The sequence below is a fragment of the Oryza glaberrima genome, chromosome 6 (genome assembly GCF_000147395.1).
Source record: "Oryza glaberrima chromosome 6, OglaRS2, whole genome shotgun sequence".
Classification (NCBI taxonomy): Eukaryota; Viridiplantae; Streptophyta; class Magnoliopsida; order Poales; family Poaceae; genus Oryza; species Oryza glaberrima.
In genome coordinates, this window is record NC_068331.1 from 20,972,391 (window position 1) to 20,992,337 (window position 19,947).

The following is a 19,947-nucleotide window of genomic DNA, read 5'->3' on the forward strand; positions in this document are numbered from 1 at the left end:
CAATGTTGACGTCTCCCGAGCAAAGCCCTTCCATCGAGATCCAATTTACAACCCTTCTACCTTCTGTAATCCAATCCAACATCCAATCTCCTGATTTATCTTTTTCCGTCGCTAACCCCAAGGCCACCCGAAATCAATCGATGTCATGGACTGTAAAGACAAATAGAGGAGTGAAGGAATAAAAATAAGTATGGGGGTTATTGCAAATATGTGCAGTCTATGTTCTGGTCTTTTCCGCATGCACTACATAATGTCTACCAAAACGGGAGTTTTTCAAGTTTTTTACCAAGTTGCTCCCATCTCAATTTACTCGAAAAAAAAATTCCATAGCGTCAATTTCACATTCATGTTCGTATCTCAAATTCTAAATTTCACATTCAAAAGCAAATGTGGAAATGAACCTGTAGAGGATTTTTATTTGTTTTTCCTTTTTGGCCAAAAACTTGAGCGTGCGGCCCATTTTCCTTTGTTTTTATTTTTTTTGAAAGGAACACAGTGGAGGAGGCCTCCACGGTAGATATATTAAAAGGAAGAATTATGTACACAGGAAAACAAAACAAAAATTTAAAAGAACAAAAAGAACAAAAGAGAAAAGGGCAAAATTACAAAGTATCAATCCATGATTGAACCATGGGACTGTGAACCTCCTTGAGCCTAATTAAATGTAGACCCAAATCCATCTTCAGGTTGCACTTCCAGGAAGCTACAGTAGGCAGTACTCCATTGAAAACCAAATTATTTCTTTCCTTCCATATGTTCTAGACTGCAAGTAAAAGGAGCTCCATGAAACAGACATTTGAGAAAAAAGCGCTCTGAGATTGAATCATCCTATGAAACTCAAGGTTGGAACTCCAAGACCAAACCAAAACCCTCCAACATTGCGCACTGAAGTCACAAAAGAAAAATAGATGTTCCCTCGTCTCTCTGACTCCCTGGGGGCAGCAAGAGCAAAGCATTGTTGCATTGATCGGCATACAGTGCTTTCTATCCAAGAGATCCCTTGTATTGACTCTATCCATAAAAAGTAGCCAAGCAAAAACTTTTATCTTCATATTCAACTTACTCCCCCAAATCCAACCAAAAGTAACAGGAGGCGATAGAGACCAGAAGCTAAGCTTATAAAACAGCTGAGACGTGTATTTTGGGGACCCCCAGATAAAAGTCCAAGTATCACATATATTCCCCAAAGAAAATGGCTGCAGACTTTCATTTAAAGACGTGTATTCTTCAAAAGCTTGGGAAGACAGGGGCAGGAAAAACTGATCCTGTGGCTCACAAGCCAAGTGCTAAGCAATAGTATCATTCTTGTGTTTAGCAAAGGAGTACAGTCTTGGATAGTCTCTTGACCTAATACTCCCCTCCCAAAGGTCATCCCAAAATAACACTGCCTTTCCATCACCAACAATTGGCTTTGCAATGCCTCTAAAAAGGATATCAAATTGGAACACATCTCTCCACCAAAAGGAACCACATACTCTAGCCGCTTGTGGGGGCACTAGTGCGGTAATATGAAGACCAAACCAAATTGGCCCAGGTAATACATGATCTGTTGTAGAATTTATGCAAATGTTTCATCAGGAGACCTTTGTTTTGGACCCTAAGGTCAATCACACCCAAGCGACCTTTCCCTTTAGGCTTACAAACCTTTGACCAAGCAGCTAGGGATTTCTTAGTCGAATTAAGGTCATTTCCTCTCCAAAGACAGTGTCTTCTTGCTCTATCAATAGAGTCAATCACTGAAGAAACATGCAATGATAAGGTGCACATGTAATAGGTTGGTAAGGAGGAGAGCACCGAGTTAACCAAGGTCAACCTATCCCCATAGGATAGAAAGGAAGAACTTGCAGTAAATCTTCTCTCTATTCTGTCAGTTAAAGGAGAGAAGTCAACCACTCTAGGCTTAGTTGTTCCTAATGGCAGCCCTAAATAAGTAAAGGGCAGAGACCCTAGAGAGCAACCAAAGGTTGAGGCCATGTGCTGTGCCCTTTCTTGGCTCAGATTGAGGGGTATCAAACAAGACTTCGTATGATTCATCTTGAGGCCAGTAGAAGCAGCAAATGAGTTCAACAATGCCTTGAGAGCTACCAGCTGAGGGGCAGAAGCTTCCATGAAGAGAAGGGTTGTCATCAGCATACTGAACAATTGGGAAGTTAGAGTCACCAGCAACAGGAATAGGAAGAGCAAGGAAACCTCTCTGAAAAGCCTTATTTATGATTGACTGTAACAAATCAGCCCCCAAAGCAAACAACAGGGGGATAAGGGATCCCCTTGTCTTACCCCCCTTTTACACTAAAAGAACCTTCCTGGAACCCCATTCAGAAGAACCTTCCTGGAACTCCTTGTTTTTATTTTTCATTCGTTCCCGGCCCGTTCAACAACCTATACAAAATTTGTTCACTTGCTTGTGTATCAGAGTTGTATATTTGGATTGATCAATGTCTACGACACTTTTTTTTGTGACTATAAGTATAATTAAACACTCATTTTCGAGAACATTATGAATAATTAATACTCGACTGATTATCGTGTACATTACTGAAACAGGGTACACAATCGACAAACTATGGCTCACTCTTACACACACGTACGTATGGCAGCTGCAGACACTTGTTTGCTACGGCAGGACTGCAGGAGTACATGAATGTACTTATATGTGTGTGCTTTTATGACAGAAGCCAAACATGTAAATCATTTTTGTTATTAAAATATATTCATGGGAACAACACATATGTAGTACGTGCTCTGTCGCATACACATCAAGAAGCAAATCTGAACCAAGCAAGACTTGACGATCTCTTGCATATCCAACGGTCATTGATCGATCAGTACTTGAAGAGATCGGAGCTGAGGTATCTGTCGGCGCCGCTAGGGAGCATGGTGACGATCATCTTCCCCTTGTTCTCCTCTTTCGCCGCAAGCTGTGTCATCCACGAATATTCATGAGATCGAATGATCGATCCACAAGTACTACTAGTACATATATAGATAGGCATGGACGCATGGTCCACCGGAGCAGTTTTATTTACTCCATATCCGTTTCAAGTTATTTATTGTTTTAGCTTTGTATGAAGTGAAATATTTCTAACTTTGACTTCTATTTTCTAGAATTTATATAGTTTATCATCATATTATTCATATTTTTGAACTTACCATAAGAAATACTTTCATACTAGTATATAACTTACATGTTGTTCAACTATATGAATTTTTAGAAATTAATTGCTAAACTTTGGAACACATGATTTAGTACAAAACTAAAACGACAAATAATTTAGAACACGAGAGTGTTGCTCATATTATTACAAATAATATAAGGTATGTATTGGTAAGTAAATTAGGAGTGTAACGTTGATTGGGAGCATCCTTGATTAGGGGAAATAAGAAATATCATCGTTGGTGCAAACTCTAGTTGGTATATATAATAAAAGAGAAGTAAAAAAGAACAGAGTTGATCAGGAGCATTTACCTCCAACGGAACATGTAGAGAAGTAACTTCACACATTGGAGACCATATAGTAAAAAAAGAGAAGTAACTTCACACATATAGAGAAGTAACTTCACACATTGGAGACCATGCTGACATAATAAAAGACAAGTAAAAAAGAACAGAGTTGATCGGGAGCATTTACCTCCAAGCAAACAGCTATATTTGCACCAGCAGAAATACCAACAAGCAACCCCTCCTCCCTGGCCAGCATCCTCGCTTTTGTTATGGAATCGTCACTACGTATTGTCTTCACTTCATAGTTAATAATAGGTTTATGTGCCTTCAAAATTTCTGTTTCAAAACCCACCCCTATGCCCTGGATCCTGTGCTTGCTGGCTTTGCCACCTAAACAGAGCCAAATTAAACTGCTACTTAGTTGTGGTGATTTTGCATTAGGGTAAATGCCATTTATCTATATATTACTAGAAAGGGGAGAGAAAAAAATATGTTATCTATGCGTACATAGAATTACCTGACAGTACGGGGCTTTCCGCAGGTTCCACGGCGACTATCCTTATAGATTGGTTTTTCTCCTTTAGGTATTTTCCTACTCCTGCTAATGTGCCCCCTGAACCCACAGACGTCACAAAAATATCCACTTTGCCTGCTGTATCTTTCCAAATTTCAGGTCCTGTTTCCAAAAGAGAGATATAACCATCAGTTTGCGGTTGTTTTGTTGTTTGTGTTATATATATCTTATTACTATCGAATTTGTGTTGTAATATTCTTATAATCCAATCATAATTTTTTTAGGCCAGTTGTTGCCGACGTATTTTGTATAAGAAGAAGGTGTCTTATTTTAGGAGAAACGGGACTAAGCCTTACAATACACAATTAATTAGAAAAACTAAGCAAAAAACCACAACTACAACATACTGTGAATAAAAAGAGTAGGTTTTCGAAAGGTATACCTGTCCACTTATAATGTGCCTCTACGTTTGCTTCATTGACCATTTGATCAAGATTATAAGAATTTTTTATACTTTTTTTAAGTTCCTCAACCTTTTTCTCCATATTCCTATATGGACCTTCTGCATAAAATTGAAAAGAGAAGTCCATACGATCAATGCAGCCAAAAACATGCTTAACTCTAGATGGTATATGTAAGAAATGTTTTAGGCTTTTCGTACTACTACAAAGAAAATATCCAAATGTTTGTAAGAGCTATCTTATCGGTTAATTGATACAACCTTAGAGCAAGTTTAATATACTATAAGCCAACTATAAGGTTATGTGGACCAGGAGAAAGAATTTAAAAGCTCTCATGCAAGAGCAAGCTATTCACATACTTCAAGATGAAACAATAAATGCATAGGTGAGAGACAGAGAGAAAAGAAAAAGATATTGATAACCTTATAGCTTATCTATTATACATGTTAACTTTAATATGAGCTATAAGCTCATAGTTAACTCTACTATTAAACTTGGTGAGAATAGAGGGTAAACTCAATTTGTAATCATTTGTCATTAAGATCAAGCTATTTGTTAGGTGCTTTAAATGGTCATGTCTAGATCTTTGTGCAAGACTACCTAGCTATACCATCGATCTGAGAGACCGATCTTTCTTGTCTAGTATGGGATGTGTATTATATATATTTGACCATTCACATCCTCATTAATCTCCAACTATCCTTGTTCATGAATCATAAGATATTAGTGCAAGCCACTGATAATGGATTATGGCTTCAAAGCTAAATCTCAAAAATTGACTTATAAAACCGTTAGACACTAAGGATTGGTGTTTTGCCATTTTGTAGTAGTATCAGTGTCTGCTTACAACAAATGATCCGCGAGGAGAGGTGGTGATGATGGTACTATACCCATCAATCCCACAAATTCTTCCGATTTGAACATCAACTTAGTTGTTGCAAGAGTCCTACAGTTGATAACTGTATGTTTGTTGAGGTGTTTGTTTTAGAATCTTATGTTGTTTTTCTTCTTGTTTTACTTGCTTGAATCTTATATTATTTGTTGAGGTGTGTGTGGACATGTATTTGATGTAGTCATACAAGGTGGGATGCTTAAATAAGTGAACAATTTAATGTTTACATAGATCAGATTTCTAATTAAAAATTATTAGTTTGTTTAAGGCATATATTGTGTTTAGTTTGTATCTCTTTTTATCTCCTTAATCCCCCGTAGAAGAGATGGTTGCAACCATCCTTCGACAGTTTGGGAATGATGCTACAAGTATCTAGAATGAAAGGAATTTCAACCCCCATTTGCTAGGCATATAGTAAAGCTCGACATATATAGATAATCAGCTAGAAGGATAGTTTGTGGGTCAACTCATTTCAGTTTTTGTCATTTGTTTTAGTGTTTGAAAATGGTATGGCTAGGTTTAAACTAAAATATTTATAGAGATTTGTAAACACCCTTGTTGATCCAATGCCAGCATTTATGTGTCATGCTTTTTAAACTCCCCAAAATCTTTATAAACATGGGATTAATTAGGTGTAAATACCGGCGCTAGGTAAAGACCTCCTAAGCAGGTCCTGTTTTATTGATTAAATTTGTCTTTAATAGTTCTAAAATATTATGACTTTGCTATATTTTTTATAGATTTTATACTAGTAATTAACAATTAAAATAATGTCTTGTGAGTAAATTTCTCTCTAAAATATCATTTATTTGTGGCTAGAGGTAGTAGTTGTTGTTGTTTTTAAGAAATGGAGCAACCTCGAAAGGATCACACCACCATTAATTATCTATATCTATATTATTCTAAAAAGAATGTAATGGTGGTGGTGGTTAATCTACCATCTTCACAAACTCTATTTAATTTGTTTTACTAACTATTCATTTTATATTACAAATAGTCATATATATTGGTTCAACATTATTTCATCTTTAAAATACAAGTTCATCATGCAAAGACATCTATAGGGATGAATTGTTCTAAAAACCTTACAATCAATTGTTCCAAATAATGCTAGGTCATGTATAATTCGTATCTATCCATAACAAAGCACATGTATTTATCTAGTAAAAGATAATAATATGGTCTAGAAAAGTTTTGATGCAGCTAAGGCACAGGCAGAAAGGTACCAACCAGCCATAGTGATCGTCATACTGCAAGCATGTATAAGTACGTATTTAACACTTACCAGTTGTTCTTACTTCGGCGCCCAAATACTTTATTAACTTCTGCTTATCAGGTGGATAGTTATTAGGGATTACAGCAATAAATTTGTAACCTTTCTGAATAGCAACAGCGGCCAAACCAATCCCAAGGTTACCACTTGTTGCCTCGATTAGTGTATCTCCGGGTGAAATCGAGCCCCTCTTTTCAGCATCTTCTATCATACTGCAGAGCAAATATAGAAAAAAAGGGTCTGAATGTACAACAAACATCCGAAGTCCATGCATACAAATTTCTTATATGGTACTTGAAGATGCATTGTACTCCCTCCGTACTTATAAAGGAAGTCGTTTAGGACAATATTTAAGTCAAACCTTGGGAATATAAATAATGAATAACTCTCAAGTTATTGAATTTGAAAATGTAAAAATTATATGAATAGATTTGTCTTGAAAAATACTTTCATAAAAGTATACATATATCACTTTTCAATAAATATTTTTATAGAAACAATAAGTCAAAGTTGTGTTTTGGAGACCGTGTTGTTGTCCTAAACGACTTCCTTTATGAGTATGGAGGGAGTACTAGCCCGAGCAGCTAGTTAAAATGTACCGTGCAAATCACATATATAGAGGAGACTTAGAAAGTACCGTTAGATAAAAAATGGATATATGAGATTTGTCCACGACATCAACAATAAAACTTTTATTCCAAATCTCATACATCTATTTTATGATCTAACGGCTGTTTTCAGCTGGTTTCTACTATATATGTAGTTTACACTACATATTTTCCAAAGGAATTGTATATTATTTCAACAAGGTGTCGTGTAAAATTGATGTGACCATGCAAACTATTAATACAACCGTTGCTCATATCAAGATCATTTGACCAAGTTTTAGATTCTAATTCGGCCACCTGCTACCGTGTTGATTTTAAACGGCCGCCAAGTGTACATACATGCTCCATTTTGGGTCTATGAGTATTTGATGGAAAGATCTTGGAATTCTCTTTCCAACAGATCTGGCCTCATCATCAAATTCCATCCCAGTCATCCACAATCACAGAAACAAGGTGTTGCGTCACCAAGAATGGGCCTATGAGCTTGTAACTTCATCTGGGACCAGGCCCAAGTGGGACCCATGTGGGGTGCGCCCCAACCAGGCGGAGCACGACCCTAGGGACCCCTTGGTGTCCTCCCACCTCCTTAAATAGATAGGTCCCTTAAGGATTTCTTAGGTTTTGTTTAGATTAAAGTTTAGCTCTGCTACTTTGCCGTGTAATCCATGATTGGTTAGATCACCAGTTTGCTCATTACGGAACCCCAACTTTTCATTTGTATTCAATTCCTATTTGCAATTTAGATTGATTTATCTTGTTCTTGCTTGTTTCTTTGATATGCTTGCGGGAATAAGGTTGATCTGCATCGGCAAGATCAACAACTCATGAAGAGAGGTGTATCAATCGCTAAGGCACAACACAACAACGTCTCGTATGGGTGTAGTTAGGTCGTCAACGTTTCTCCCGAATCGTAATTATCTTCAACTCACCGAAAGATCAGGCCAATCATAGCCGTGAGTGTCTCGAGTGGAGCTCAGGGTTTATCAAACATGGTGTCTACCCCATCCGTTTACAAATGCATACATTCCTACAAATAGACACAAATATAAACATTTCTAAGGTGCTGTTTTACCCTTTCACCCCTCAAAAACTGTCACTACTTTGAGATGTTATTCATAAGGAACTACTTTTTGAAAATCATTGTTTTTTAAGAAAACTACCAATGAAAAACGATTCTTGATGGTTGTTCTCTTAAGAAAAGGAGTACAAAATTTGATTTTTAATTGCATTTCTTAAGAGAACCTTCATATAGAAATGGGAGCAATACTATTTCATAAAAAAATCATCACTCCTTCATACGAAGTTGCATTGCTACTACAAAACCCCTCCACTTCTCCTCTATGGCTGCCGGTGTGGAGGTGGGGGCCACTGGATCTAGCCGACGTGGAGGTTGGGGGCCAATGGATCTTCTTCAACTACTCCCCGCCGCCCCACTCCCACCCACCGCATCCGCCTCCTCCTACCTACCTCCGTCGTACGTCTCCTCGACCTCGTCATCATCTTCACCTGCTGCTGTTGCTGTTGCCGCCGCCGTGCCCGTTACCACCTCGTCGCCAAAAGAGAAATCTATAGAGTGGGAGTGTGGTAGCGCGTGCAGCGAAGGGACAGGGGATGGAAGAGCAAGGCAAGGCGGCAGTCGGCTGAGCGGCAAGGAACGACTCTGATGTCCTTTTTGGCGTCAATTCTTTATTTTATCTTAATTGTTGTTCTTACCGGAATCCTTCTTGTTTGATTTGGTGATTTGCGGATTGTGAGATGTGAGATTTGGATTTGGGGCAACTAGGAGCACCTCGATGCATCGGCTCAAATTGATACTTCTTTTTTTGTCTCGCGTGTACCACATAGGTGCCGGTTATTATAGTTAAGAACATGCACCTATAATCTTCATAGGTGTCGGTTCTAAAACCGGCATCTATAATCTATTGCATAGGTGCCGATAAATTGGTGCTGATTAGGAAACCGACACCTATCGCCAGTTCTCAATTGACACCTATGATTGTTCTTGAAGTAGTGCATGAAGACAAATTTTATATGCATGTTACAACTCTTTAGTTAAAAGTTAAAAGTTTTTATTTTGATTTGAGATAGATGAGAGGCCAAAAGTATTTGTTACAATCTCTGAGCTATTTCAGAAATACTATTTTTTTAATTTTTCCGATGAGCTGAGAAATAATGCTTGGTGGACAGCGGATCGATGTGCTACTGTCCTCTGACATAGCTTTTCCTAACTCAGAGGATCTAGTTCCTGCAGCGAATGGATCAAATTAATTGGTACGGTAGATTTGCTACAGTAGAAAATAGTCAACATTTAACAACATTTCGCAACAACAGTAATTTTTCTGCAGTTGTCCGCAGTTTCTATCTCACATAGCTTTGCTTTTGTCAGTCAGAGGTGCAAATGCTTTTAAGTCTATGTACTTTTGGTTAAAGGTGATAAAAAAAGTCTTACTTAACTCTTCCGAACTATATGTTTTGCTGGAGCACTTAACCCCTTATTCTATTTTACAGGTCACTTTATATCATGATCTATTGAAAACAATTCAGTTTACTCATCGTGATATTTTTCTTTTTGTTATCTGTCATATTTCTGCACTAAAATTGATAGAATTAAATAGATGTATAACAACTTATCTCTCAACATTTTTAAATATTTTATCATTATTTACATATGGGAAACAACTAAGATTGATTTAAACAACAAAATTAAGTTCAAGTAAGCAATCATATAAAATGATATTTTTTTTAACTTTGATAATGGTGTCATCCATTGTTTAAAAAAGAGTCGTCTTAGAACATGACTTGAAAGAAAATACTGTTAAGCAATAAAATGAACCATTTTTAATAATTTAAGGGTAAGATGAGCCAAAAATAGTTTAGTCCATTAAGTGACCCAATGAAATAGTTCAATGGAGTAGAATGTATCTTTGTTAAATATAAAGATACTGAAATATTAATATGCAATTTCCTGATAGTTTAATCTAAAAGTGTTGGATATATTCACAAACCCAAGGGCAGTCCTGTCTTTGACTGAACAAAGAGGTTGGTATGTTTCCATCTTCCCGACCAAACGAACTCCCGCAGCCCTTCTGCTAGCATTAATCTTCTTCATTTCTATCAGTGGTGTCCATCCGATCAGCTGAATAAAGAAAAAAATATAGATAAATAAAATACATCTACATGTGCAGGGCAAACATAGAATACATCTCTTATTTTTTGACACATATATGTGGGAAAGTATATATGACTAATGATAATGGCAGCGATTCTACATCTCGCCTACTTTCATTATAGATTTTACATATTACCCCCTTGAACTCCTTAAAATTAAGTTGGGTATTCCCTATATATAGAAAAAGGTTGGTAGCTTATACATTTCATGGAAAATATATTATTGCTTATTTTAGGCAATATTATGAAATTCTCCTTTTATCTATCTGTAGCAAAGCACAAACATTTAGCTAGTATACGTTGAAAACCACATCTTAAGTGAAAATTTGAAAACTTTTTTACAGAAGTATTAACAAAATCTCAAAAAATAATCGCATATATGTAGGTAATACGTGAATAAACAACCCTACAAACTTGAACAAACTCAGCTTCATCAATGAGATATAAAATTAAAAACTCACAGAGGAAGAACATTGTTCCTGTTTTTTTTTGTCCTTTTCTCCTATATATGTTTCTCAATTTGAATATCTCAAAAAACGATATAAAAGTTGTCAAATTTTTTTAAAAAAAATCTCACAAATAACCAACCATGCAAAAAGTTCCGAAGATAAACTCAACTTTACTTTTGAGATTCAAAAATGAGAAACATAGGAGAAAATAAAGCTAAGCGTTATTCATCTGTGATTTGTTGATTTTATATCTCATTAGCAAAGTTGAGTTTATTCATTTAACTTTGTAGGATTGTTTATTTACAAATTACCTACTTGTTTGAATTTTTTGAAACTTTTATAAAAAGGTTTCCCTGTTTCCACTCGTGGTTTCCACCATATATACTTTTCCCTAGGATATATGCAATTGACTCAATTGCATTAGCGGCATACAAACTTTAGGGCCTATTTAGGGGAGCTTCTAGCCGCTGCAGCTTCTTCCAGAATCAGAAGTTCTCTCAAACAGTTCAGCTTTTGGTCCAGATTCTAAGAAGCTGTAGTTGTAGAATCCAAAAAATGAACTAGAAGTCAGAAGCTGGAAAACCCAGCTTTTCCAGATTCTCAGAAGCTAGCTATCAACTAGCTGCTTATCAGAATTTTAAGCTCCCCAACAGGCCCTTACTGTACAAACTTGTAAAATGCTCATTTTAGTACATGAACTTGTCTAATGTGTATGAAACAAGGCCAAAAGGATGTGTCATAGTCAATTTTATTAAGTTAGAGACCTATTAGAATATGCGACGTGTGTACCCACGAGGTGGACATGAGACATGCTATCTTTGTAAACTAGATTTGTGCTTTAATATTGTTTGTTTCACCCTTTGCATCATTAGTCGGTTTTTTATATCTTTCTCCATGCAATTTTTAGGCCTTATTATACCTTTTACTGAATAATTGTAGATGTATGTATTGTTCTTCTCATATGTGTTTATGTAGCATTGTAATTAGTACTTAAATCAGCAAGATTAGCCTTTTATTATTTTCTTTTGCTTTGGTTCGTACGCACCTGACAAATTCATGTACCAAACTAAGCATTTCACATGTTTATGTACTAGATTACATCCACCTGACAAGTCCGTGCACCGTCGATGCAATTAACTCTACGCAATTGGTTTGGGATAGCATGCAGTGGAAAAAGGTTGCTTGCCTATAATACAGAAATATTAGAAGTTGAAAATTTACAGGCATTTTCGTCACCTACTTGGTGGCCCCATAATGGTCTTTTGAAAACTAGAGCATAGTCTAAAAACAAACCGGTCTATTGGCATTTGGAAGGCCAAAAAGTTGGAAATGGTATATACATATATAGACATTCTATGGTGACATGTAAACATCACATTATGTCTTTTTTTTTCATAGACACATTATTCCTATGACACTTTATTCTTTTTGACGTGAATATGTAATTTGTGATCAAATTAAGCCGCATCACATCAATTTATTTTTGTGCTGAATTAGTTCGTGAGCATTATTGAACTATTGAAGCAACCCTTTTGTGTGAGTTCCGTTCCACTAAAGTAACATTTTTTTAATACATGTTAGGGGTGATCAAGTGACCCAACTAAAAGATCGAGTACTGGAATTCCCATCTTAAAATGGTATTTTTAGGTCATTTCGAGAAGGTGGGAAGTTGCACATTTATTTTTGTTGTAAATTTTACTACTAGTAGACTTTACTCTGCAGTGTTGAGATGATCTACAGTACTTACATAGCATTATATTGCCCTATGGCCCAACAAAAACAACTTACAGAAGATAATATATAAATGCTGTGTTTTACTCTTCCTGTGTTGTTTTATTGAGTTACTACTTTATATCCGTTTCTAAGCTGTCAAGCTATTATAGATCCGTATATAATCTACAGTAAACAGGTCATACTAATTAACAGGGATTAATATAACAACCTTTTGAGGGAAGATAAACTAATTAGTGAAATTAAATCCTAAAACTACTCAATATTATTGTTTTTACTAAACCACTGCAGGAAGGGCCCGCAGTAAAAATTTTATATAAAACAAACAAAGTATTTAGAGCGATTTAATCTATGAACTTAAAACCGACTTTTTGTGATTATTAAGCCTGTATATCAAAAGAAGGAGATCATTTTTCAAAAAAAAAAAAAAAAGAAAGCCTTCAGGATTATACTCTAGGTACAATGTTCTCAAATATAAGACCATTTCTTTGTTTCCGTATATTCTAGGTAGCCTATAAAACTTTCTCCACGAATAAGCATTCTTGCAATTTGTGGGGATCAATGATAACCCATCTTAGCCACCACAATAACCAAAGTTAAGGCCAAAAGCAGCTACCTTATCCATTTTGATTAAAGTGATCTATTACGACTAGCTAGGACATTTGTCCAACGGTCAGCTTGTTCACGAGAAGTGGATTAGGAGTTTGGTAGGGATTGGTTGTGGGGGAGTTTTATTTTTCTCCACATCCCTTGCTTGGTATTAGTAGAGATGAGAATTATGAGGAGTTCGTTATGCTTAGCAGGAGAATTTCCTTCCAATTATTTGCATCTACCCGTGTATTAAAAAGGTGTGAGTTTGCTATATATTAAACTTCTATTCCTAATCCCTGCTAAAACATAATTTCACGCTCACTACCCAAACAATAAATTTAACAACCTTTACCACCCCTCAACTTCCATTTCCTCTTAACGATTTTCCCCAAGCAGAGCTGTACGCTATAAGCATGCGAAAAGAAAATTTTTGGGTGTCATACCGGATGTTTGACCGGATATCGGAAGGGATTTTCACACATGAATAAAAAAACTAATTTCATAACTCGTCTGGAAACTACGAGACGAACCTTTTGAGCCTAATTAAGCCGTCATTAGCATATGTGGTTTACTGTAGCGCTTATGGCTAATCGTGGACTAATTAGGCTCAAAAGATTCGCGATTTCCATGCAAACTATGCAATTAGTTTTTGTTTTATCTATATTTAATGCTCCATGCATATGTCAAAGATTCGATGTGACGTTTTTGGGAAAAAAAATTTGGGAACTAAACCAAGCCTAAGGCCAACCCCAAAAAAGGCTTGTTTGAAGCGCAAGAATTTTGTATGACATATTTAGGAATCAGTTCAATTCGCACGAAATTCTTTTTAAATCTATTCCCTCCATCCTAAATATTTGACGTCGTTAACTTTTTCAAACATGTTTGACCGTTCGTCTTATTCAAAAACTTTTGTGAAATATGTAAAACTATATGTATACATAAAAGTATATTTAAAATAAATCAAATGATAGGAAAAAAAATTAATAATTACTTAAATTTTTTGAATAAGGCGAACGGTCAAACGTGTTTAAAAAAGTCAATGGCGTCAAATATTTAGGGACAGATGGAATATTTCTTAGAGAAAAAGGCCTAATTAAATGGAATACGAGGGGGAGGGCCTAGAAGGCCTAGAAGGGGTTATATATAGATCAACCTGGAGGATGTCAGGGGCGATGTTCTCTTCTTGGGACGAAAGCAGAAACGGGATGCCTTTCCTTGCATCTTCTTCCTCTGTTGCCCCATCTTCTTCCTCTGTTGCCATAACTCGCTCATCTTTACCTTTTGATCGCTTGCTCAAAACAAGGGCAGGAGCTCTACCTAATGTGAATGACGAAAACGGGAATGCTCGAGATCTCCCCATAATAGCGTAGGGCATGTTAGTACATGATCGTATCGTGGGCGTCGTCGTAGCATGGCACTGCAGTGCAAATCGACCCGGACTTTGATCATTTGGTTGGAACCTGTAGTAGTACGTTCTAGTGGATGTTATCATAGTGGAATACATCTTGTAGCTAGCTAGCTATTAGGCTGTACTCCGATGGCAAGAACCATAGCTAGCCCAATGCTGTATATATAGTAGTTAAGAGAGCACAGTGCTCTGTCACCCTCGTTAATTAATTCAGCATATATAGAATAGTTTATCGATGATGCAACGACAAAGACGGTGAGAGAAACAGTAACGTATAGTTGACGAGAGGAATTAATGTTGCTTCGTTAGAAATTTTCTCCTTGAGAATATTATAGTGTTATCTAGTATAGTACGGGCAAACTACTAGCTATATACACCGTATATAGCTAGTGGAACCAAATTATGATCATGCATGTGTATATCTTACGAAAATAAATAAAATAGATATGTGTACTCGTCGCAGGGATTTTTTCCACGATCGAGAATAGCTAGCTTCTACTCCCTCCGTCCCAAAATATAGCAGCTTTTGCTTGGATGAGATATATTCTAGTACTACGAATCTAGATTCTTAGTATTAGGATACGTCCCATCCAACAAAAAATTGTTATATTTTGGAATGGAGGGAGTAGCTTCTAAGGAATCAGTTGAAGTAACCACCAGAGCTCACCGTTGTCATTCCTCTCTCTGTTGGGACCACATCGTTGTTGTTCTCGCTATTCTGGTTTTCCTCATTGCCAACCGCAACTATTTATTGACAAGTCACTATTTATTGACAAGTCACGTCATGGGACACGTCCGACCACCTTACTCACCACCATTTGGTCGTCGGAGGACCAAACGTCCATTTTCCCTCCTCTTCTGTTTCTTATTTCGGCTAGGGAAGACGATGAACAATGTTACTCTTTTTTTTTAATCTAACGTTCTTCCTACGCGTTCAAGGAAAATGGAACCAACTCGTCCGGGAATACGTTTCAATGCACTCATCCAATTGTGTTTATCACCAGAGCTCGCCGTGTCATTTCTCTCTCTACCAGTACCACGTTGTTGCCAGTTGTATTCATGTTGTTCTGATTTTTGTCGTTGTTGCCAACCTCCATCATCTATGGATGAAGGCAATATTCCTTTTTGTCTAACCTAACCATTCTTTGAACTACTCACATAATATTGAGACCATAGGAACATTAATAGAACAGGAAAATTCAATTTTATGTCAATGAAACAAGTACATGTTCAGAATTAATCCATCAGATTTTCATCTATGGGCTAATTTTTTTAAAAAAAATTCTAGCTAATTCATTTTTTTCATTTCCATTATTACTTTTAGCACTATTTGATCCATTAAAATTGTTGTAATTTATAATATTGAATTATTTATAGCTAAATGAAAAATAATGGGGATTTAGTTATATAATTTTCCTGATATTGAATTATCGTTCTAACCAAAGTTATTTGTAGTTTCATGTAGTTATTTCTATGATTATATTTCTTTTAGTCCAATGTGATATATGGTTTAGAATTTTTAATTTAATTATATTTCTTTCAGTCCAATTGTAATATATGGTTTAGAAATTTAATTTATATATTTAGAATCCGTTGCAATGCACGGGTATTATTGCTAGTAATTATAAACAAAATCATGTCAAATCAATATATACCATTATATATATGGGCCTCCTATTAGATCAAATTATCGATTATATAGTAATTTATGATTATTTTTTTATAATAAAAAATAGTTGTATAGCTGGTCTTTGCCGTTAAGACATATCTAACAAGTATTTATATTAGTGATGGAAAAAACTCCCAATTCTGTAATAACAACTTGACCTTAGAAAACCATGTATATTTATGCATAGGACACGGCTATATCGTGCGCGCTAGCGGCATATCGCTAACCAGCGACACCCTTCTCTTCCAAAAAAAAAAAACAGTTACTAGTATGCTCAATAGTACATGCCTTTTTTTTTCTTCCTAGAGAATTTTCTCCTAAATTACTTATCCGATTATACCATTATGGTCGTTGCAATTAAATCTTTACAACAAGATCTTACACGATTATATTCTGATTAAAAAAATATCTATGTTGTAATTTACTTTTATTATATATGTAAGTTACTTTTTTCCTATACATAAATTACTTTTAGATTTAAGCTCTTTAATAACTTATATCTTTTAAATCACGTATTATTTTCATGATCTATTTACATCATTGTACTCTACATAAAATATGAGACAAAACAAGATCCATGTTGAATATATTCAAACATTTCATTAATTTAAAAGTAATTTATTTAAATTGTAGTAGTAACTTAGCTATGCAATAGATGTAACTTAGCTATGCAATAGAAGTAAGTTAGTACAAAATAGAAGTAAGTTGTTACAACATTAGAAGTAAATTCGAGAGAAAAATATTTTGTATCTAAAAATTAAATTTAAAGTCCATAAATTATAGAATTGACTAAAAACTATAATAAACATAATCGACTTAAAGCATTATGAATATATAAAAAGTAATTTAGTCAAATCTAAAAGTAATTTATATATATAATAAAAGTAACTTAAGTATATAATAAAAGTAATTTACAAGTATAAATATTTTTTCATCGTAGTATAATCATGTAAGATCTAGTTTTGAAGATTTAATTGCAACGAACACAATGGTGTAATCGGATTATAGATCGGATAAGTAATTTGAGAGAAAACTTTGTAAGAAGGAGAAAAAAATACATGCATGTGTAATAGGAAAAAAGGCATGCATGTGCGCTGGCTTCTCCACGGCTTCTATGGTTGACGTCGCGCGATAAGACAATATTGAGAGCCCTAGCTGATTAGTTTTTGCGTTATGCATATTATCTTGCTCCCCTATGATAACATTATAGTCAAAGAATTAATTAGGACAGTTGGTAAACACGGAAGATAATTAACTAGTCCAGACATATATTCCACCCTTCCTGAGAAAACCATGTATATTTATGCATATTATTCTGAGAATAATAAAAAATAATCGCCTCCTTGCGCTGCGACCGCGAGCCATCTGCGCCTCGCCGGCCTCCGATCCGCACCGGCCGCGCCTCGCCGGTCACCTCACGCTGTTTGCACCCCCATATGCCGCGCCGACCTCGCTGCTGTCGGCCACGTCTCCATGTGCCGTCACCGGCCTCGCCTCCATGTACCACAACAGCCTCCCACCATGGCCGCGCCGGCCTCCCTCTGCTGCACGTGTCGCGTCGGCCTGCATGCTGCCGGCCATGCCTCCATGTGCCACGTCGACCTGCGCCACCGCCGGCCGCGCCTCCTCTGCTCCCACTGACGCTCTCATGGATGCATCCCTGCCGCCTGCAGCCACCATCCGCGCGCTACCACTGCATCCCCACCGCCTATCGCCTCCTACCTCACGTCTGGCTCCAGATCCGGCAGCGGCCGACGCGGATCCGGGGATGCTGAGGTCACAAACTCCACCGCGGCCCACACCCCACACCCTACCGCCGTTACCATCCCCACCGCCTTCAGCCACCGCCGCCCGGCGCAGCTTGCCCCTGCCTTTACTGGCATCATCCCCGTCACTGTTGCCATCACCGTCCCCGCCACCAGCCGCCACCCCGCTAGATCCGGCCGAAGCGGTGTAGATCTGGCGGTCGCCGCCGTTGTGGGCAGCTCCCCTGGCCGCCCAAGCGCAAGAGGCCCTGCCGCCACCGTCCCTGTGGCCGCACAGCTTTGCCAGCAACCGCTCGGGCGGTAGCGTGGCGGAGGAGAAAGGAGGAGGAGAGGGGGCGGCCGGGTCGTCGCCTCCCTAACTGCACTTGGGGAGGGCAACGCGAGAGGAGGAGTGCTTTTTCTTTAAGAAAAAAAAACAACCGGATAGTTTAGATGATAAAGGTCATCTTTTACATGTATCATATGTTGCTAAAGTTAAAAAAAAAATAACTCTAAAAGTTGTTATATTCTAAGAACATAGAGATCTTTAAAGAATTTCATCGTTTTGGCAATGTCTCAAATTGAGACTAATATAGTGCACTGGTACCAAACAAAATCATCTTTTTAGTGGACCTAAACCACACCCGTAGGTCAATTGCTAAAAAAGGTACTACATGCATTACGCCCTGACGGGGGATATCGGAAGAAAGGGAATATCGCCAACAATGTAGTGTAAAATTACCCAAGTAAGATGTAGAAATTTATATGAATTATATATGGATAATTTTACCATTTTTAAGAAGGTACCAGAAGAAGTTAGGTGACACATTTTTCTAGTTTAAATTTTGATATCACTAGGTACTAAGTACTAAGTACTTGAGCTTGAGGTAGCAAAATTTCTAGTATAAAATTTCTCTTACAATAGGCTAGGTTTTTTTCTCCGATCCTTGCTGTGTGCACCTCTGGCGCTCGCGTTGTGTAAACTAGCTCGTTTCCTTCATGCTAATTGAATGACGTGTAATACTTTTGTGCATCTAAAAGAAAATAAGAAGGGGTGATCATGTGAGTCTGATGTGGCATGATTATCACTACGAAGGTGTACAATGGATCGCACTTTGCGGGAGTGGTACGTGTTTATTTGGGAGCATACTACAACGAAGTGGCCTAAATGCAATATTAAATGACTGAATTGCATTTTAAACTAGGAAAAAGTACGAATTACCCTCCGAATTATCAAGGTCGGCCGAATTATACCCCGAACTTAAAAACCATACATGCTACACCCTCAACTATTAAAACCGGACAAATAACCCCCCCCCACTCAATCCGGAGTGGTTTTGGGTCCACGTGGCAGCCCAGTCAGCATTTTTTAAAAAAAATAATCAATGGGCCCCACCTGTCAGTTCTGCACCACTCTCTATCTCTCTCTACTCTATCCCAATCTCTCCCTCTCTCTTCTCACAGCACGGCGGCGGCCGTGCCAGGGCAGGAGCCGGGAGCAGGCGGCGCTGCCGGCGGCCGAGGGGGATGGGCAGCTGAGACGGAGGCGAAGCGGCCGGGCGGCCGGCAGCGGGAGGCAGAGCTCGCCTGCGCAGGTTGCTGTGCAGGTTGAGGTAGCGGACGAGCGCGAGCGAGCCGAGCACGGATGGCGCACGTACCAGGACAGGTTCTTCCCGGCGATGGCGACGCTGACGACGCGTGGCCCCGACGACGGGCGGCGGCGCAAGGACGGGTCGCGGCGGGCGGCGAGGACCTCGGCTCCTCGCGTCGTGACGTCTCCATGCTTAGCACCGCCCACAGGTCATCCCGTCTGGCCGTTCACCACCAGCGCTCCAGCTGCTCCATTCCAACTGCTGGCGGTCTGCTGCCACATCCGCGCCACGCGCCTTGCCGTCGGTCGCCGCGGCTCGACCGTGCGAATGCAACCTGCCCTGATGGAGGGAGGGCTTGTCGCTAATGCCTGACGAAGTGACGAACTGACACGATCAATTCACCA

General features: G+C 38.0%; 1 protein-coding gene across 1 annotated transcript; it reads right to left on the reverse strand.

The window, feature by feature from the left end:
- Positions 1-2,517: 2,517 nt before the first annotated feature.
- On the reverse strand, positions 2,518-14,652 carry LOC127777412 (cysteine synthase-like). The gene is made up of 7 exons (XM_052303997.1): positions 14,283-14,652; positions 10,196-10,326; positions 6,595-6,794; positions 4,399-4,518; positions 3,960-4,118; positions 3,630-3,832; positions 2,518-2,918 (listed from the first exon to the last, which is right to left on the reverse strand). The coding sequence occupies exons 1-7, from the start codon at positions 14,631-14,633 to the stop codon at positions 2,823-2,825; spliced, it is 1,260 nt and encodes a 419-aa protein (XP_052159957.1). The 5' UTR covers positions 14,634-14,652; the 3' UTR covers positions 2,518-2,822.
- Positions 14,653-19,947: the final 5,295 nt, after the last annotated feature.

Coding starts and splice junctions, on each gene's coding strand:
- LOC127777412 (XM_052303997.1), bottom strand. CDS start 14,633: ATGTATTCCACTATGATAACATCCACTAGAACGTACTACTACAGGTTC. Junction 3,833..3,959: donor GGAAAGCCCCGTACTGTCAG/GTAATTCTATGT, acceptor GGCTCTGTTTAG/GTGGCAAAGCCAGCAAGCAC. Junction 2,919..3,629: donor ATATAGCTGTTTGCTTGGAG/GTAAATGCTCCC, acceptor TGGATGACACAG/CTTGCGGCGAAAGAGGAGAA.